Below are 20994 nucleotides of genomic sequence, written 5' to 3' on the forward strand. Positions count from 1 at the left end.
TTTCAACACGGATAAAGCCGTTTGGGACTACTCTGTAGATTTGATGTTATGTTAACATAGGGACTACCAACACAAATTTCAGTTTTCCGAGTTCCCGCGGAACACAGCATCACTTCCTGCTGCCTCTTGACCCCGACATCAAATTGGAATTTCACCCTGAAGCAGAGAGCGCCGGCGGCTGCGTTTACCAACGGTGGCACCAGAACTTGTGGAATATGTGAGTGAAACCAACCATTTCCACCAAAAAGGTGCGAAATAGAAAGCGCAAACACAGTCGCCCATGATCTAAAGAAATCCCACGTCTACGTCCATTGAATCCTGCCTTTCTCTGTGCGAGTTAGGGAAAAACCATCTCTGTGTAAGTTGAAAATATTCATGAATAACTCACTGAGGAAAGATCGCGATCCTTCAAACTGATGACCCAAATCTGGAATGAGTAAAATATGAACCTTTTCTGTATTAAATGCTTTTTGCTTGCTTGTTTGCTTTGTTTTAAATGTTGCTATTTAACTATTAATGTGAAGCGCTTTGAGCTGCATGTGTTGTATGAAGGGTGCTATAAAAATAAAGGTTTTTATAATAATAATAATAATAATAATAATAATAATAATAATAATGATTATTGTTATTATTATTATTATTGTTATTATTTTTATTATTATTATTATAATTATGATCATTAGTAGTGTCATTATTATTATTATTATTAATGACCTTTTAATACCCTCAGCTTCACCTAAAGCAGAAACATAACGAAATGAAACAGACTGCTTTTTTTATCAAAGAAAATGAAAAGACCAAGCTTACCTGATCTCAGTTGTCGATATCTGAAACATGGTTCTCTATCTGGAAAGTGAGAGAGAAGATGTTATAATCAAACTGGCAGTGGTGGAAGAAAATAAGTACGCAGAGTGTTTCACTGAAGAAAAGTACAAACATCCCTGACACACAACTAGTAAAAGCAGAAACTACCACATAGCACAAAATCTTTTTTACTCAAGTGAAAGTATATACTGTGAGTACCTCAGTGGTAGAGTTATTTGAAACGTTGTGGAGTAAAAAGTAGAGTTATTTGAGTTATTTGCTTTGAAATGTTTTGGTGTAAAAGTCAAAAGCGTCTGAACTGGATACACTGAGTGCACATACTTTCACTTTCCAGCACTGCATCGTCGTGATCAAAGTCTTTCCCAAACACCCCTAAAATCATTCAAAGGTTAAAATCTGTTGGTTTTTTTCAAGGTCGAGCTGAACGAGAACAGACTCTTCCACTTTGCAGAATGCTGTTTTTTTTTTCCTCCTTCGCTTCCTCTGATTGAAACGAGCGACAACAAAACAAAACCAAACAAAACAAAACAATTGAAAGCGATTTGCTCGGTGGCGCTGCGGCAGAAACACGATCTGCTTCCCGGGAGAGAAGACAGTTCATATGAGGGGATGGCGAGGATATGTCTAATAAACGCCACGTGATGGGGAACACGCAGCCGCAAGCAGGAGGCTCAGAAGCCAAGAACAATTGGAGAAAATTATGATGCCACCGCTTGATCTTGAAATGAAATAAAAGATAAAAATTATGTATATACTGTGTATATACGTGTTTTGGGGAAATGAAACTGATAAATTGACAATATCGTGGATTTGAAAAAAAAAGGAGAGATTTCTGTATAGTGCTGTATTATCTGACATTATATTATATATACTGTATATATTATAGTATGGGTTACAAATGTGAATTCATTACATTAAAATGAGCCATATAATAATATTTCTATATACAACATAATACTATAGTAGTATGACAGTATAGTGTAGTCTATTAAGAGTAATATAATGAAGTAACATCTATAATATGACAATATAATTGTATAATAAGTACAATAACTATAATATAATTGTATAACATTGATTAGATTATATTCAACTTTCTTGTCATGATACTATAATAACTACAATGATATAATAACGGCCCTAGAACTGTATGAGGATCCAGTTTATTAACCAGAGTTGAGAATTAATTCTTAGCAAAAAAAAACCCCTTCTACACAAACTTTATCCTGTAATAAAAATATATCTAAAAAATGTTTAATTGATAGTGTGAAGTGATGATTGAGGAATGAGGAATGTGCTCGAGTAATGTGTAGTTACGATTACACCGACTATAAGCTGCTGACGCAAGACTTCCGCAAACGATCCGTCCGTCGCGAACAAATCTTTTAATTTACTCGGGAGTCACTCCAACAAAAGAGTGAATCTTTGACTCATAAATTGAGAATAATTAGGTCTCATGGTTCAGGAAGTCCTCCCTCGCTTACCGCGGGGTGCTGTCTGCAGAACGGCACCAAACGGACCAAGAAGAGATGGACAAATACAACAACTCCTTTCATCCAGTGAATTGTCGAGAACCGAAAAAAAGAGTCACACTACAGTAGGAATAGTTCTCGCTTCCAGTGTGGAACTTGTTCTCATGCACTTGGAGCTTCTATTTTGCTGGAACAGAGTTGCTGGTTGAGTCGCAATTTTTGATCTTGCAACACAAAAGCACATTTAAATTTTTTATTGGTTGAAAAACACTGGTACAGAGTATAGTGGAGTGTTTTAAATTACATGACATCAAGACACGGAACTCTCAGACTGTTCTCGGTTTTGAGTTATCTACTTTAATTGCGGTTATGACAGTAGTAAGTGACAGCATGTATATATATGTGTGTGTGTGTGTGTGTGTGTGTGTGTGTGGGCGGTTGCCCTCCCCTGACACGCTGAGGAGAAGCTGTCAGACGCTTCGCCCTCGCTGCTTGCTCAGTTCTCAGGCCATGAATAATTCTCGAAAATTAACTTCCGACTGACTGTCTGCCCACTAGAGCTCACCTTCTCTGCCCTCCTCCCTCCCTCCATCCCTCCCTCCCTTGCTCTCTCTCACCCCATCACCCGCCTCTCTCTACCCCGTACCAGGTGGTGGTTGCCCTCGTCATCGTAGTCGTCCTCGCCCCCGTCAGTCATCTCCCCGGCCTCCATGTCCAGCGCCCCCTCTCTGGCCTCCTCGCACGAGTTCTCTGCCGACACCGACTCCTCGTGCACCGAGTCGCAATTGTCCTCGTACATCCTTTGGGCATCTGATGGGGGGAGGGAGGTGGAGAATAAGGAGAAGGAGGAGGGAGAGGAGTTTTTTGAAAAATAAAAGAAAAAAAACTATAAAAAAATGTGTTGTTTTTTATACAATTATTATTATTCCAAATATTTAAGAAAATATAGATAAGAAAGGAGATAATAAAAAAACAATGAAAACAAAACAAAGAAAACAAATTTAAAAAAAAATAACGTGAGAAAACTTGACAGCGCCACACGCTTCCACGCCCTTATTTGGTCGGCCTATTTAAGCAGTCAGTCCCCTCCTGCTCTGCCTGTGTTGCCGCGCCCCCTCCACCTCCCCTACCTCCACCTGTTATGCTCTACTCTTCTATCCAATGGAGGGATTGAAGCTCATTTCCAGCGCACTATGTATGTCAATGTATGTTTGCTGCACACCTCAGGAACCTGGGAGTGACGCCAAACTCAAACGATGCAGAGTAAATAATGATCATTTTGAAGTAAATCTAACAGCAGGCCCCACCATGTTAGGTCTAAGGTCTAGGTGTGGCCCTCGGACCACAGCTTGGCCACCGCCTGCTTCCTCTATATACTGAGTCAGCGAATCTCCCTGGCGTTATGACGGAGTGGCCACAGCATCTTATCTCGCTCGCTGTCAAGAAGAGCGATGGCCCCACGTCGGGTCCTTCATTTCCTTTTCCTTGGCTGTGGAAGGTTCTGTCTCACCCTTCTGCCAGTCTCTCACCATACTCTGCCTTCTGCTGCTTCTCTATCTTGTCCAGGCGTCCGAGCAGCGAGTCGATCTTCATCTTTATCTGCGTCAGCTCGCGCTTGATGGTCTGCAGCTGGTCGCACTTTACTGCTGAGACGCACAAACACACACAGGTACAGGTTGGAATATCATGAAAAATATACAATGGTATAATTTGATGGAAAATTGGGAAATAAAATGTATTAAGAGAAATACAGAAGGATTCCATATTAATTATTGGAATAAAATAATAAAAAATCAATGAAATGGTTAAAATGATGCAAATTACTTACATCTTTCTGGAAAAACATGATATAATTTGTAAAGGATATAGATAAGGATAAGGATAAGGATATATAACTTTTAATAAAATATATGGCCAACTTAATCTGTGACATCAGCCCGCCAATCAACACCGCAGAAAAAAACTGGCCCGTAACCAAAATGAATTCGTGACCCCTGGTTTAGAGACTGTTTGGGGTTTATATAACGATATATGATGAAGTCAATGGCATTTTAATATCATCCAGGCGGGAAGTAAAGCACAGTTAAGTCGCTGATGGAGCTGGAATACATCCTCACAGTACCCCTGATCGACTACTCTGCCCAAAAAGAGACGAGAACTGACGGTGATTTACTCTGCTTTCAAAACGGCCAAATGAGATGCTTTACTGTTCATTGATGTTGCAGAACCTGCATAAACACACGGCATCCATATATATATATATATATTTATAGGGAAATGAAGTGGGTGTTTCTGTGTTTCTAAGGAAATGAAGCAGGTGTTTCTGTGTTTCTAAGGAAATTAAGCGGGTGTTTCTGTGTTTCTGAGGAAATTAAGCGGGTTTCTAAGGAAATTAAGCGGGTGTTACTGTGTTTATAAGGAAATGAATCGGGTTTCTAAGGAAAGGAAGCGGGTGTTTCTGTGTTTCTAAGGAAATTAAGCGGGTGTTTCTGTGTTTCTAAGGAAATTAAGCGGGTTTCAAAGGAAATGAAGCGGGTGTTTCTGTGTTTCTGAGGAAATGAAGCGGGTTTCTAAGGAAATTAAGCGGGCGTTACTGTGTTTGAAAGGAAATGAATCGGGTTTCTAAGGAAAGGAAGCGGGTGTTTCTGTGTTTCTAAGGAAATGAAGCGGGTTTCTAAGGAAATGAAGCAGGTGTTTCTGTGTTTCTAAGGAAATAAAGCGGGTGTTTCTGTGTTTCTAAGGAAATTAAGCAGGTGTTTCTGTGTTTCTGAGGAAATGAAGCGGGTTTCTAAGGAAAGGAAGCGGGTGTTTCTGTGTTTCTAAGGAAATGAATCGGGTTTCTAAGGAAAGGAAGCGGGTGTTTCTGTGTTTCTAAGGAAATGAAGCGGGTTTCTAAGGAAATGAAGCAGGTGTTTCTGTGTTTCTAAGGAAATAAAGCGGGTGTTTCTGTGTTTCTAAGGAAATGAAGCAGGTGTTTCTGTGTTTCAAAGGAAATTAAGCGGGTTTCTAAGGAAATGAAGCAGGTGTTTCTGTGTTTCTAAGGAAATGAAGCCGGTGTTTCTGTGTTTCTAAGGAAATGAAGCGGGTGTTTCTGTGTTTCTAAGGAAATTAAGTGGGTGTTTCTGTGATTCTAAGGAAATTAAGCGGGTTTCTAAGGAAATGAAGCGGGTGTTTCTGTGTTTCTAAGGAAATGAAGCGGGCGTTTCTGTGTTTCTAAGGAAATGAAGCGGGCGTTTCTGTGTTTCTAAGGAAATGAAGCGGGCGTTTCTGTGTTTCTAAGGAAATGAAGCGGGCTTCTAAGGAAATTAGGCGGGTGTTTCTGTGTTCCTTAGGAAATTAAGCAGGTTTCTAAGGAAATGAAGCGGGTGTTTCTGTGATTCTAAGGAAATGAAGCAGGTTTCAAAGGAAAGGAAGTGGGAGCTTCTGTGTTGCTAGGGAAATTAAGCGGGTGTTTCTGTGTTCCTAAGGAAATGAAGCGGGTTTCTAAGGAAATTAAGCGGGTGTTTCTGTGTTCCTAAGGAAATTAAGCGGGTTTCTAAGGAAATGAAGCGGGTGTTTCTGTGTTTCTAAGGAAATTAAGCGTGTTTCTAAGGAAATGAAGCAGGTGTTTCTGTGTTTCTAAGGAAATTAAGCGGGTTCCTAAGGAAACAAAGCGATGTTCTAAGGAAATGAGGCGGGTGTTTCTGTGTTTCTAAGGAAATGAAGGGGGTGTTCCTGAGGAAATGAAGCAGGTGTTTCTGTGCTTCTAAGGAAATTAAGCTGGTGTTTCTAAGGAAATGAAGTGGGTGTTTCTGTGTTTCTAGGGAAATGAAGCAGGTGTTTCTGTGTTTCTAAGGAAATGAAGCGGGTGTTTCTGTGTTTCTTGGGAAATGAAGCAGGTGAGCGTTTGAGAAAGGAGGGAGAGATGGATGGAGGAAGATGCTTCTCGACGCCCTTCGGGAAGCCGAGCTGAGAGATGAGCGAATAACCATGTTTGTCTTAATGTGAAGGTGATGCTCCAACACGCCTGCCGCTTTTGGCTTTTTGGGCTCCTTTGATGGTTGTCCTCCACGCCCACACGCACGTCACAACGTGAGGAATCACTGCTTATGATTTCAAGAAAAGGAATAATCTGACGTACACATGTTTTTACATCCTATTACAGAGCAAAACCAACCAAGCCCTCAGGTTTTACTTAACCCCACTCCACTCTTGTTTGGAACATGGAAATCTTGTCAAAGAAAAACGATTGCATTAAGATGAAAATGAAGACAAAATAATTTGACGGAGAGTTCCTGTGCGGGTGGTAAAGGCTTCATTTGGGGTTTGGGGGGTGGGTGGTCGGAGGACCCCCGAGTTCAAATTTTTATCAAACCTATTCCAGTTATTTTTATTTTCAATGTCAGGTCAAACATCTGGAAACATCTCAATGTATCATCTGTCTCTGTCTATCTGTCTGTCTGTCTGTCTGTCTATCTATCCATCTATCTATCTATTTATCTATCCATCTATCTATCTATGTATCTATCTATCTGTCTCACTGTCTGTCTGTCTGTCTATCTATCTTGATATTGATACTACCACAATTGCACTAGCAGTAGCACAAGACAAATTAAAAGGCAGCTGGTGGAAGTCAGGTTTCTCTTTTCTCGTTTCTCTTTTTTGACCACAGTAAAGTGAAACTTTTGGTTGTTCTGACAATTCTGGAAGATAACATTTCTAATTATCTATCTATCTATCTATCTATCTGTCTGTCCATCTGTCCGTTTGTCCATCCGTCCGTCTATCTATCTGTCATCCATCCACCTATCTGTCTGTCCATCCGTCCGTCTATCTATCTATCTGTCCATCCATCCGTCTATCTATCTATCCATTCATTCCTACCATCACTCTAGAACCAGTGATATCAATACTACTGTAATCACACTAATAGCAGCGCAACAAAAATCAAATGGCAGCTGGTGAAAGTTAGGTTTCTTAACTACACAGCACCCGGCCACTGTACAGTTACGCGTTAAGTCGCTATGACAATTCTGGGCGGCCCATATAAAAATAAATATGACTGATGAGCAATGCAATCAATTACACTTATTTATCAAAGGTAACCCATGCTTTCCTTATGAAAGATGACACCATACATTGGATGCACATGGTGGTCTTATCATCATCATAAAAAATGAAGCAGCATAACTTGGTGAACTAGGTAGAAAATCCCTGCTCTTTGGAACAAACTCTGTGTGAGTTTATGTGTGACCACTGGATGAACTCCAGCCCAGAGTCAAAGAAGCTCAGCTTTTTTATGGGAACTAAAGCCAAAATAATTCACCACCCGGGATGAACCCTGACATCAAGCTGGAACACTGGTCAGAAAATAAACTCCGGAAGAAGAAAACTGAACTTTTCACACTCGGTGTTTAACTCTCAGAATTTTCTTGCTGGCCCACACATGAAATTATTCAAAGCAGCAGCGGTGGCAGGACTCCCAGTCTCAACAGGAACTGGTCTTTCTGGTATTCTCAGCATGCAAACCACACAATCTCCCTTTCTGGAGGTTGTACTTCCTGCCACCATCACTATCCTGGACTATCTTCTACACCAACACTCAGGCCCTGTCCACATGGATATTTTTGAAAAAGTAGTATTGTTTCTGTTTTCGGCCCCGTCCACATGAAAACAGTGTTTTGAGTCACTGTAAACAAAGCCAAAAAAGCTTCCACGGTGGAGATTTTTCGAAACCCTGTTGTCCGTGCATTGGCGTGGAGGAAGTAAAAAAGGAGCTTCTCGAAAAGGCCGATGTCAGCACCTCGACCTGCGTCAGGAAGCTACGAGTGACGGCCAACGCCCCAATTGTTTTACGTGTGGTCAGTTTAAAAGTCTCTCCAACTTTAGGAATTGTGTATGACTATCAAGAAGAAGTTCAACATGGTGCGTGCTCCTAACGTTCTCCGGTGGTGTTTGACATCAACTTTTATGACATATTATTCACAATATACATATTATTACTATGGGCGTGCCCATGACAGCTTTGAAATAGTTTTTGCTCCCTCGATCTTCCATCTCCATTCATGGAAAATATATTTCCGTCTGATTGAAAGTCAGTGCTCCGGCTGAAGTGGATTTTTAAGAAATCTGTCAAAAAGTAACCCCCGCCACCAAAAAAATAAATAACAGAGAGAAAAACAGAGAGCAGAGAGAGCGAGAGAGTTTGTAGTGTTTCATCTCAGTTCAGTTCTGTCGTTCTCCGACTCTGTACTTCTTTTCGGCAGAATCTCCAAAAGTTTTTCCTGAGAGAGGGGCAGCTGCTGCAGGCAACGTGATAGATTATGTGTGTGTGTGTGTGTGTGTGTGTGTGTGTGTGTGTGTGTGTGTGTGTGTGTGTGTGTGTGTGTGTGTGTGTGTGTGTGTGTGTGTGTGTGTGTGTGTGTGTGTGTGTGTGTGTGTGTGTGTGTGTGTGTGTGTGTGTGTGTGTGTGTGTGTTGTGGACAAGTGTGCATGTGAGAAAGTACACGTATTAAGTTTCCCTGTTGTTGTCTCAAGCGGTGATCAAAACTCCGAAGCCAAAAAAGAGAAGAAGAGAAGAAAACTGACAGAAATGAAGGGGGTTGATGGATGACGGGGGATAAGCGCACGCACTCACGCACACACTCACGCACGCACTCACGCACGCACGCACGCACGCACGCACGCACGCACCAAGCTCGCTGTCCTTTGATGATAACAATGTGTGGAACAGTTTCTGATTCACTGCTCGCCCTGAAGTGCATTCCCTTTGTGCAACATACACCGCCAAAATAAATAAACACACACACGCACACACCATGTCACATCACATCGACAGGGCATGTTAAAAAGGTAGTTAAAAGGGAATAAATACACTGTGGGGGGAGGGGAACATGAAAAAAACATTCAAACAGTTTTTCATGTTTATGGGATAAATAGTAGAATTTGCATCAAATATACATAAATATATTTGGTGTAAATATATGTGAATATGTAAATATGTAAATTAACCTACAGTATATAGTTACAGTTTCAGTGCTCGAACATTACTTGTATTTGGAAAAATATACAGTATGTATTTATATTTTATACCTGTTTCTTTTATTTTATGTTTTTAAGATATTGGTAAATTTCTTCTATTTAAATGTTTTTTCTATCTAATCTGGGTAATCAAAAATGTTTTTCTGCTGCCTTTTTTTTTTTTCTGCTGACAACATTTTATTGACAAAACCATGGAGCTCATTTTTGGGACTCACCACATGGAGGGGTGTGGTCAGTGGGATAAACTGACAATTACGACAGAGGGGAAAACCGGGTCAGAGCAGACAGAACTATTTAAACCCAACAGGCCGTGCGGGCTCAGATAACCCCGCTCAGTCCCGGCTGCGGTGGATACAAACGGCCGTTTCTCACCAAACTGGCAGAAAACGAGTCTCCCGGCCGCAACTCATCCACTCCGTCCAAAAAAGAGAGGGTGTGAAATATACTTTATTCTTTGGTTTATTTTTCCCCTCCCTCCCCCATCTCTCCCCCTCCCTCCCCACAGACCTCACTAAGCTGCAGCTGCTGATAACGCCAGAACCAAACACAAGGACAATGGCACACGCACACACACGCACACACACATACACACAAAACCCAAAAAACACAGCTCGCACCCGTGGCAAATTACACACAGTGATGTTCAGGGAAAAACATCAGTGACCCAATCTCACATTGATTACATTTTAGGAGGAAACAGATTATGCTTTAGTGGGTTGATTTGGTCACGGCGGAGCGGGGCTGGTTCCCTAAATAATAATACATTTTATATTATTATTATTATTATTATTATTATAGTTGTTACAGTTATTATAACTGTGTTGGTGCAGTTGAGTTGTGGAGTAAGATTTGGGTTAGTTATTATTTTATATATATTATTTCAAGTTATTATTTTATAGTTGTTAGTTATTCACATTATATAGTTGTTAGTTACTAGTTCTCATTATTAGTTGTAGTTGTTAGTTATTATTGTTAACAGTTATTATTATTATTATTATTATTATTATTATTATTATTATAGTAGTTATTATGATTATTAGATATGTGTGTTGGGAGGGAAGCCACGGGGAAAGTGAATTTAACTGTATCTGTGCAGTTTTCATTATCCTCTTAATTCTCATTTTCATGTCGCAAACAAACAACTAGAGGTGTAAATAGCATTGAACACAAATTACAAGTGAAAGTATTTGGTAAAATTAATGACTTAAGTGTTACTGAAAAATAATATTGGCCGTAAAAAGAACATGTCATCAATTACCTTTAACGACCAATTACCATTGCCTTGAGTAATAGAAATAGCATTGAAATGAGAGAACGCAGACATAAACTTAGATGTCAATCAGCAGAATTATCAAATGACCTTTAAATAAAATAAAAATTCATTAACAGATTAAAACCAAAGACCAAAAAAGTACTGTGTGGTATTCTGAAACTAGCTTGTAAAAAAAAGTTGCAGAAAACAAAGTGTACATACCTTTAAGGCCAGAGGAAGAGGAGGAGGACGTGGGAGGTCTGGAGGATGATGAAGATGAGGAGGAGGAGGTCTTGACGGGGAAGGAGGTCTTCCCGCGGCGGGAGGAGGGCGCTAGGACCCGGGAGCGCTTGAGGGGGATGACGGCTCGAGGGGGCGGAGCCACCCGGCCGTGGTAATCAAACAGCCTAGAACAATATTTACTATCAATATTTATACAATATTCAATGTAAAATTCACACAGTTGAATGGACATTTGTATATTTATATTATTTCGCACAACATTTTCATTAAAGCCCATGATTTCTTTCGACATGTCTGTGTGGTGAATGTCTATCTATCTATCTATCTATCTGTCTGTCTGTCTGTCTGTCTGTCAATCTATCTATGTATCCATCTATGAATCTATCCATCTATCTATCCATCCATCTATCTATCCTTTCAAATTTTTGAATTTATTGAAGATGTACGTTGTAACATTACTAGAAGACCAGCTCTACCTCCTGAGCTACCATCCCCATGGTAATCATCCCCATAATCATCATATGAATGACTGTACATACCTGCTGTAAAAGTCATCTCTGTAGTACTCATAGTCAAATTCATAACCACTGGAAAAAAAAAAAGATTGAATAGATGAAAATAGATTCATATGCATGTGGTAGATAGACAGACAGACAGACAGACAGAAAGATAGACAGACAGAGAGCCTTTCAAAAGCCAAGAGATACATAGAGAGATGGACAGAGATGGATACATGGAGAGAGAGAAAACGGAGAGAGAGAAATAGGGAGGGAGAGAGAGCCAGAGCCACAGAGAACAGAGAGAGAGCGAGAGAGAGAGAGAGAGAGAGAGAGAGAGAGAGAACCTGTTTTATTCATTCTAAGTGGATCAAAGCGTTTGGACCTTCTGAGTGGAAACAGCCACACGGCCTCTTAAAACCTGAATCCTAACTAACTACAAAAAACAAAAAAAAACAAGAAAAACACGAGGAAGAGGAAGGAAGGAATAAGTTAATAAATCCTTTTGAAAAAGGATGAAAACCCCACTTTTCTCGGGGGGTTTCAATTAGGATTCATGTATGAGGGTTTCATTTTGGAGCGGCAGACTGTTGCTTTAGTGTCTCCAGTTCCTCTTCTCGAGAAGCTTCTTCCCAATTACCATATGCCATCCTGTCGTGCTGCCGCGCTCGGAAATACAAATGAAATTATTATTTTATTATTATTAATTTGTTTTTAATGACACATTGTGCTGGCTAACCAACCACACAAAGAGGGTGTGGCACAGCAACCCTGCGATTCAAATGAGAGGATCATCAACAAACTGTCTTTTCTACAGACGCACGCACGCACGCACGCACAGACTGAAAAGCACAGTAAAGCAGATCCGCTCTGATCCGTGTGTGACCAGGAGAAGCGTACAGGGCCAAGAAAAATATATACTGTATATACAAAATCAGGGCAATGCGGTCATGCTTAATGAAGCGCGCACAATGATATTTTTGGAACATGCTTAAAAAAAAAAGTCAGTTGCAAAATTGATGACGCAAACCACAGCAAAGGCCAATGCTAATAACGATTCTTCTAAAAACTACAACAATGTATTTTGTAGTTAGAAAAACAGTTATATATATTATTACAATTATTATTATTATTATTATTATTATTATTATTAATATTTGGGCTGTTCCCATTAGGGGTCGCCACAGCGGATCATCTTCCTCCCTGACACCACCCGCCTGTCCTCCGTCAGCACCTCCATCGAGCTTCTCTTTGGCTTCCTCTTTCCCTCTTGCCTGGCAGCTCCACCCTCAGCCTCCTTCTCCCAATGTAACTCTCATCTCTCCTCCACACATGTCCAAACCATCTCAATCTGGCCTCTCTCACTTTTCCACCAAACTGTCCAACCTGAGCTGTCCCTCTAATGTTCTCATTCCACTGTTCCACTGTCCGCGCCACCATTGCATTGCACTGCTGCCTCACAGCAAGAAGGTCCTGGGTTCGATTGCCGCCTGGGGTGCTGTTGGCATCGTGCTCCGGCGGGTTATCTCCCAAATAGGAGCCTTTCTGTGTAGAGTTTGCATGTTCTCCCCGTGCTCACATGGGGCTTCCTCCACCTCACGTCAGTAAGGACCTCCACCAAAAACATGCACCCATCATCGTCTGACCAGCGATGGACACTTATCACCTGGTCCCCGGGCGCGTCCACGTACGCTGCCCACTGCTCCTGGCTGTGCCCCCGGAGGAAGGACAAGCCAGGATGGGTCAAATGCAGAGGAACCATTTCACCGGCCACCATCAAAGCATGTGCATGTGTGTGTGTGTGCAAGCATGTGTTGTAGTGTGGTGTGTTGCGTGACGAATAAAGACTGTTACTTTCTTTCTTTTCTGTTTTCTTGATCCTGTCCATCCTTGTCCCTCCCAATGAAAACCTCAACATCTTCAACTCTCCCACCGCCACTTCAGCCACTTGCTTTTTTGTCAGTGCCACCGCCTCTAAACTGTACAACATGGCTGCTCTCACTACCGTCCTGTACACCTTCCCCTTCACTCTTGCTGGAACCCTTCTGTCACAGATCACGCCAGACACTCTTCTCCACCCACTCCACCCTGCCTGTACTCTCTTCTCCACCTCTCTCCCGCACTCTCCGCTGCTTTGGATGGTCGACCACAAGTACTTGAACTCATCCGCCTTCTCCACCTCCACTCCTTGCATTCTCAGCTTTTCGCCACCCTCCCATTCAGGCACATGTATTGTGTCTTACTCCTGCTGACCTTCATTCCTCTTCTCTCTAATGCTGCCTCCACTTCTCCAGGCTCTCCTCAAACTGCTCCCTACTCTCGCTACAGATAACAATGTCATTCGCGAACATCATAGTCCAAGGAGACTCCTGCCTGATTTTTTTAGTTATTGTTATTTACATTATGATTATTATTAGCATTATAATTATTCCATTATTTCAATCAGCCACCATCAGACATTTGTTGATTGTTTTTTAATTTATCTTTGAATTGTTTATTATTATTATTGTCATCATCATCATCATTATTATTGTTATTATTATTTTTTTTTTTTATTTTTTTTATCATTATTACTTCCATTGTATTACCTGTTTTTTCATGATCATTATAATTGAATGTGTTCAAAACCCTTCCTGACTTACAGCGTTAGTGAAGAATGGAAGTATTTTGGAAGTACAAGTATTATTAGTATTATGAGTGGGTTGTCTAGAAAGCTGAGTGTTGCCGGTTTGAAACCTGGCTCCTCTTGATAGCATGCCATAGTGTCCTAATGGCTCCTGATGGCTGCGTCCATCGGTGTATGAATAACTGTAATTCACTTTGGAGTGAAAGTGTCTGCAAAATGATGATGTTATCTGATGTCATTAGTATTGCCAGGTCTCACCTGTAGACAGCGGACAGCGGCCTCTTGTTCCCTGCTTTGGGTCTGTAGGGCTTGGGCTCGCCCGCCATGTTTATGTCTGGAAGAAACACAACGAGATGGACCGGCGTCGATCAATATCCAGCACAACAAAGAAAACAACAACAACAAAAGGATTGGAAAACAAAAGCATTCCAGCCACGTTCGTAGAAATAAAAAAATAATATTATTTATTTAAAAAAACATAAAACCAGTGTGTGTGTGTGTGTGTGTGTGTGCGTGCCTGTGTGTGTGTGTGTGTGTGCTCATGTTGATTTAGAAACTTAAAAAAAACTTTTCCAAAAGAATCCCCATTTTTAAAAAGTGCATTTTTTTGGAATTCTTTTACCCTCATTCAAAGGGTTAAAAAAAAAAGTTTTTTTTTTTTTTTTTTTTTATAAATCAAGACGGCAAGGTGATGTTAAAAACATTAAACAAAATGAAAGATTGAATATAACCCAATAACAGCCTGACATTCTGACATAATTCTATTTCCGCAAAAAAAACCTTTTAGTGCTTTGTGAGGAATACATGGCGTGGGGGTGTGTGTGTGTATGCGGGGGGGGGTATTTACGAGAGAAAATAAAATTGAAAATGAAAAGGTGAGACAGAGTGCCTCCTTGAAAATATACAAAAAAAAAAATGAAACATGCACATCTGAAAAAATAATTGTATCCATCACACCTATCCGCAAGGTCCTCGTATTTCTGTGGCTGAGGCTGAATGGTTTTTGTTGTGATTTGACGCTGTCAGACGAAAACCACCCAAAAAATGACCCAAAGTGAAACATTCTCATGAAAGAAAAAACGTGGAAACCAACATTGAGGGAAACTCAGCGGCTGCAGGAAACGAGCGCACGTCCCTGAAGCAGAGAAAATAATCGACAAAAAGAAGAAAAAAAAACCCTCTCTCGCTCTCCCTGGCTCAGGTGTGGAAGAATTTGGGGAGGGGCGCTCGTCTCTCATCGACTTTCAGGGCACAAACCCGTTTTTGTTTTTTTTGTTTTTCAACTTGCAGGTTGGCATCCGCAATTAATTAATGTGTGGGGAAATTATGTAGTAATTCGATTTGAAAAATATGTTGTTTTTTTTAAACTTAGAATAACAGCTTGACAAATTTTTGTAATGCAATTAGCCACGCCCACCAAAAAAACGGACATTGCCCGCAAACTTGGATGTGTTGTCACATACAGACGGGACAGAGCGAGTGCTGCAGTGAACGGCAAGTAGAAGAAATAGAGAGGAGACGGAGCGGCCTTTTAGAAAAAGACTGTTTTTATTTTAGATTTCGATTCACATTCGTTAGTTTCCCTCTTGTATGAAACGAAACACAAACATAACTTAAACCAAAAACCATACATAACGGTTCCACTCCATCCCAGCGGATGGAGTGGAACCATTTACTGTATATTGTTGAAGCTAGAGTCACAGTACTTCACCATCCTAAATAGCTGTAAAACTGACTGACATGCCGACTGACTGGCACCCTGCTACTGCGCTGTGGCAGTCAGTCAGACAATGTTTCCCCTGCGTGATGTCACCGGCTGAGATGTTAAAAAAGTGCCCATTTAACCAGCAAACTCAAAAACCTTCATTTTCCCTGTAATTTTGCCCTCTCTCACCGTAAGAAAGGATTATTATTATTATTTTTTTTAAACCATCTTCTCCATAACCCAAAAGTAGACAATTCATAAAAAAAAAATTACCTGGTAGGTTCTCTTCCAATGGCATGAATGGACGAACACAAAAAAGGGAGTTCTTTTGGGGAAAATTTTTTCCAGAGTTGATGGTCTTGGTCAGATTAAGGTCCGCGATATGATTTAGATATTCCTCCACCTGCTTCTCGTAATACATAACATGGAGATTAAAGGTTTCACAGACAAGTGAAACTGAAGGAGCCTCATCTTGTTTACAGAAGTGACGTGAGCATTTCTTCTTCCATGGTACACGTTGGTACACGCCCCCTCCACAATGATGTCTCTGTGTGTGTGTAAAAGTAGTACAATTTAAAGGTTGAACTCTATCAAAACGGAATCACATAATGACGTCACATCACATCGCTTTAAAGGAAACGATCGATCGGCATTGTTCAGCGCTGTTAAGCTTCTCGATAAGTGAACTGTGTTTCCCCAGATATTTAACTCCCCGGTTTACCATTTTTCTACTATTTATAAATCAAACTCTGTTTTGAAAATACGTTGAGAGATAAAAAAAAACAAAAAAAAAAACACAAAGGAACATGAACCTGGATAAATCGAATTTTCCTTCAAGAAAGGTTTTTTCAACTTATTTGGCTGCTCCTGGTCATTTTAGAAATGTGCGACATAACGGGTTTTTCTGTGGTGGGTCACAAATTAGATGAATGTTAGATATGATATAGTGTCTATATTATAGTTATGAAGAAAACTATGAAACTATGATCAAAACAGTCATTACTGAACATTCTCTAACAGTGATAAAATCTTGTCAAGGATATAACGGTGAAGTTTAACTGTCATTAATTTTGCTGGGGACCCCCTGGAACACACCCTTAAGTTGGGAGTTTATTTTCATTGTAGCTTTGAAGATACAGGGGAGGGTAAAACAATTCCGCTCGATGTTTTTGAAATGCTGTGTAATTGTCCTGCTGCCACAAAGAGCATCAGTGAGGCTTCACTGTTGCTCTTTGTAGCAGCAGGACAATTGGTTGAGACGCACCCTGGGGCAAAGGGTTCGCGATCATGCGGCTCACGGGATGTTGTCAATAATCATCTTTATTCATAGATCTTTATTTGCTCGTCTGTATTTCCATGTCCTGGTCTATGGCGTTTGAGTGCAGCTGACTGTGGTGCTGAACTGGTTGCAGGGGAATGTAGCTCTCCATGGTTCTGACATGATTACAGAGAGGTGGTGCTGTCCATGGTTCTGACATGATTACAGAGAGGTGGTGCTGTCCATGGTTCTGACATGATTACAGAGAGGTGGTGCTGTCCATGGTTCTGACCTGACTAAAGCACGGGGGTGCTTTCAGTGGTGCTGAACTGACTATGGTGGGTTGATGCTGTCCGTCGTTCTAAACTGACTACAGGGGTGGAGCTGTCTGTGGTCTGAACCGATTAGAGCGGGGTGGTGCGCTCCGTGGGGTTAAAACAGAAAACATTGGATGGCTTCAAGACAAATATAGAAAAAGCAGAGTATTTTAAGTTGATTTAAAGATTTCTTCATTTTTAAAATGCACCTTTCCCTTTTGATAGCCCAGGTCAGCGGTTCTCAACGTCTGTTTTCGGGACGCCTGGGGGAGTCATTCAAGAGGTTCCATGGGGTTCCCCAGGAAAATAGTAGTAATTAACCCCTAATTAATTAGAGGCAGAGTAAGTAATTAATAAAATAGTAGTTCTTAGCATTAAGATAGGATTAATATATAATAGTTATAGATTGAATAGTTTTGTTTTCATTTTGTTTTTTTCATTAACTGTTTATTGTATATTTTTTTATTTATTAGTTTGTTATATTTGAGCACATATCTATCTATCTATCTATCTATCTCTATCTACAGTTTGTATGTTTGTATCTGTCTGTCTGTCTGCCTGCCTAATTATCTATTCATCTATCTATCAATCTATCTATCTCTATCTACAGTATATATGTTTGTATGTATGTATGTATGTATGTATGTATCTGTCTGTCTGTCTGTCTACCTGCCTAATTATCTATCTATCTATCTTTCCATTCATCTGCCTAATTAGTTGATATATGGACCTTCATTGCCTGGTTTCTCCATGTATCTCACAGTATGGTCCAAAGTGTATTAAAACCAAATCATGAAAGTCAGAAAAAAAAGACATTTTGGAGGCAAAGTGAAGCCGACGAATGTTGTCAGCGTCCTGTCAACGGTCGAGTTGATGCAATATCACTGCCGACAGCCCATCGCGCGGGGGTCAGCCCCGTTAACCTTGGGCGTCGAACACTTTGTGAACTCTCCGGGCCGTCACGACATCAGCGCGTTAAGGAGGAAATAAAGTTGTTTTGGTGTGTTATTGGGGAGTTTGATGGCAACTTTTCAAAGGTGTCCAGTGACAGTGATAAAGTGTCTTGCGGACGGATCTGCGAGCAACTTGAAGGAACGTGAAATGAAATGCGCTCCGTGGTTTTCTTTTTTGGGAAATGAAAGAAAAGAGGAAGAAGAGTGGAGAAAGAGTCCTTCCAGACCAATGGTGATGGCTTCACAAACACATTTGTCACTTTTAACTTTATTTTATTTTCTAATCTGTCATGTGCTCTCTGTCTCCTGGTCTCCCCACGGACGGCCGTCTGTGTGAGGAGATAAACACAAGAGATGAGAGAAGGCAGAAAAGAGAGAAAGAGGGAGAGAAGGAGAGCGAGAGTGAGATAGACAGAAAGAGAGAGAGCGAGATAGAGAGAGAGAGAGGGAGAGAGAGTGAGAGAGTGAGATAGAGAGAGAAGAACAAGAATCTTTATTTGTCACGCAACACACCACACTACAACACATACACACAGACATGCACATGCTTTTTTGAGGGAAAGCGAGATAGAGCGTGAGAAAGAGAGAAAGAGAGAGAGAGAGAGCTATAGAGAAAGAAAGAGGGAGAGGGAGCAAGATAGAGGGAAAGAGAGAGAGAGAGAGAGAGAGGGGGAGAGAGGGAGCAAGAGAGTGAGAGGGAGAGAGAGAGAGATAGAAAGAAAGAGAGAGAGAGAGAAAGAGAGAGAGCAATAGAGAAAGAGAGAGGGCAGAGAGAGGGAGAGATTCAAGATCAAGATTCAAGATTTTTATTTGTCACATACATATACATACTTTCATACATATATGCAGTGAAATGTAATGCAACGCACCCGGTGATAGCACACAATAAGTCCTAGGAAAAAGTACAAAAATAAAATAAAATAAAAAGTAGAAAATTCCTTTCTAATAGACCGACTAACTGACTCCTAAAACGTAATACAGTAAGTGGAATACTTATAGAATAAGATAAAAAATATATAGAATAAAATACAATAAAAAATAAATTGAAATAAAATGGAATAGGTTGAAGGAATATGCCTATGTATATACAGATATGTGCATTTAAAGTGGCATGTGAATTAAAGTGGCATGTGAATGTGAATAGAGTGAGGTAGTGTTTGGGATAATACAGCACAGTATACAACAGTACGGCGCAGCAATACGGCATCACGAACAACCCTGAACAGTGATACAGTATGCGGTACAGTATGCTACATACAGTACAGTAGGTAGTGGAGCCTAGTGCATGGCTCAGTTAGGACCCCTGGTGAGGTCAGCGTTGACAGTTCTGATGGCTTGAGGGAAGAAACTCCGTCTCAGTCTCTCTGTTCTCGCTGCGTGACTGCGGAGGCGCTTGCCTGACCGCAGCAGCTGAAACAGTCCGTTGTTGGGGTGATGAGGATCCTTCATGATCCTACGGGCTCTGCTACTACACCTCCTGGTGTATAACTCCTGCAAGGGGGGGAGGGTAGTTCCAGTGGTACGTTCAGCTGAACGCACCACCCTCTGCAGGGCCCGCCTGTCCTGGGCAGTACAGTTCCCAAACCAGGCAGTGATGTTGCCTGTCAGGATGCTCTCCACTGCTCCAGAGTAGAAGGACTTGAGGATCCTCACCGAGACCCGGAATTTCCTCAGCTGCCTGAGGTGGTAGAGACGCTGCCTCGCCTTTCTCACCAGAGTGTCTGTGTGAACAGTCCATGTTAAGTCCTCTGTGATGTGGACTCCCAGATATCTGAAGCTGCTCACCCTATCGACAGAAGTCCCATTAATCCACAAGGGCGCGTGCGTCCTCGATTGTGATCCACGCCTAAAGTCCACAATCAGCTCCTTGGTTTTGCTGACGTTCAGGTGGAGGCTGTTGTCCTGGCACCAGAGTGACAGGTCAGCCACCTCCTCGCGGTAGGCCTTCTCATCGCAGTCGGTGATCAGGCCCACGACCACGGTGTCGTCAGCAAACTTGATGATGGTGTTGGAGCTGGACCTGGCCACACAGTCATGTGTGTACAGGGAGTACAGTAGGGGGCTGAGGACGCAGCCCTGGGGGGACCCTGTATTCAGGGTGAGGGAGCTTGACATGTACTTCCCCACCTTGACCACCTGGGGGCGGCCTGTGAGGAAGTCCAGGATCCAGGTGCACAGCGGAGCATTCAATCCTAGCTCCAACAACTTGACAGCCAGTCTGGTGGGGACTATGGTGTTGAAAGCTGAACTATAATCAATGAACAGCATTCTCACATAGGCCCCCTTCTGGCCATCCAGGTGCGTGAGCGTGGTGTGCAGTACCTGGGAGACCGCGTCATCCGTGGATCTGTTCTGCCGGTACGCGAACTGCAACGGGTCCAAGGTGCGGGGGAGGGAGGCGCAGATGTAATCCTTAATCAGCCTCTCGAAACACTTCATGACCACCGAGGTGAGGGCCACCGGACGGTAGTCATTCAGGCAGGTTGGAGAGGCGATCTTCGGGACAGGAACGACGGTGGACCTCTTGAAACAGGATGGGACCACTGATTCAGCCAGGGAGATGTTGAATATTGTAGTGAACACCGGAGCTAGCTGGTTAGCACAGGTCTTCAGTACTCGTCCAGATATGCCATCTGGGCCCGCAGCTTTCCTGGTGTTCACCCGCATCAAAGCCCTCCTGACCTCGTGCACGGACACAGAGTGCGCGCTCGTCCCCAGCGGTGTAGCTCCAATTAGCCGGCGAGCTAGCGGTGCTGCTGCCAGACTCGAACCGCGCATAAAAGGAGTTCAGTTGGTTGGCCAGGGAGGCGTCCACACTCGTGGCTG

At 41.9% G+C, this 20994-nt stretch overlaps 1 protein-coding gene across 1 annotated transcript in view; it reads right to left on the reverse strand.

Moving 5' to 3' along the window:
* Window positions 1-813: 813 nt before the first annotated feature.
* Window positions 814-20994, reverse strand: part of ralyl (RALY RNA binding protein like) — a gene marked incomplete at both ends in the record, with an annotated part of 97262 nt that continues 77081 nt past the window's right edge. Inside the window, 6 exons of the mRNA XM_080020674.1 lie at window positions 814-846; window positions 2944-3107; window positions 3827-3943; window positions 10792-10976; window positions 11352-11399; window positions 14194-14269. Of these exons, the coding sequence (XP_079876800.1) occupies window positions 814-846; window positions 2944-3107; window positions 3827-3943; window positions 10792-10976; window positions 11352-11399; window positions 14194-14269 (623 nt within the window). The remainder of the gene's footprint in view (window positions 847-2943; window positions 3108-3826; window positions 3944-10791; window positions 10977-11351; window positions 11400-14193; window positions 14270-20994) is intronic.

The sequence above is a fragment of the Zeus faber genome (assembly GCF_960531495.2).
Source record: "Zeus faber genome assembly, chromosome: 19".
NCBI classification, from domain to species: domain Eukaryota; kingdom Metazoa; phylum Chordata; class Actinopteri; order Zeiformes; family Zeidae; genus Zeus; species Zeus faber.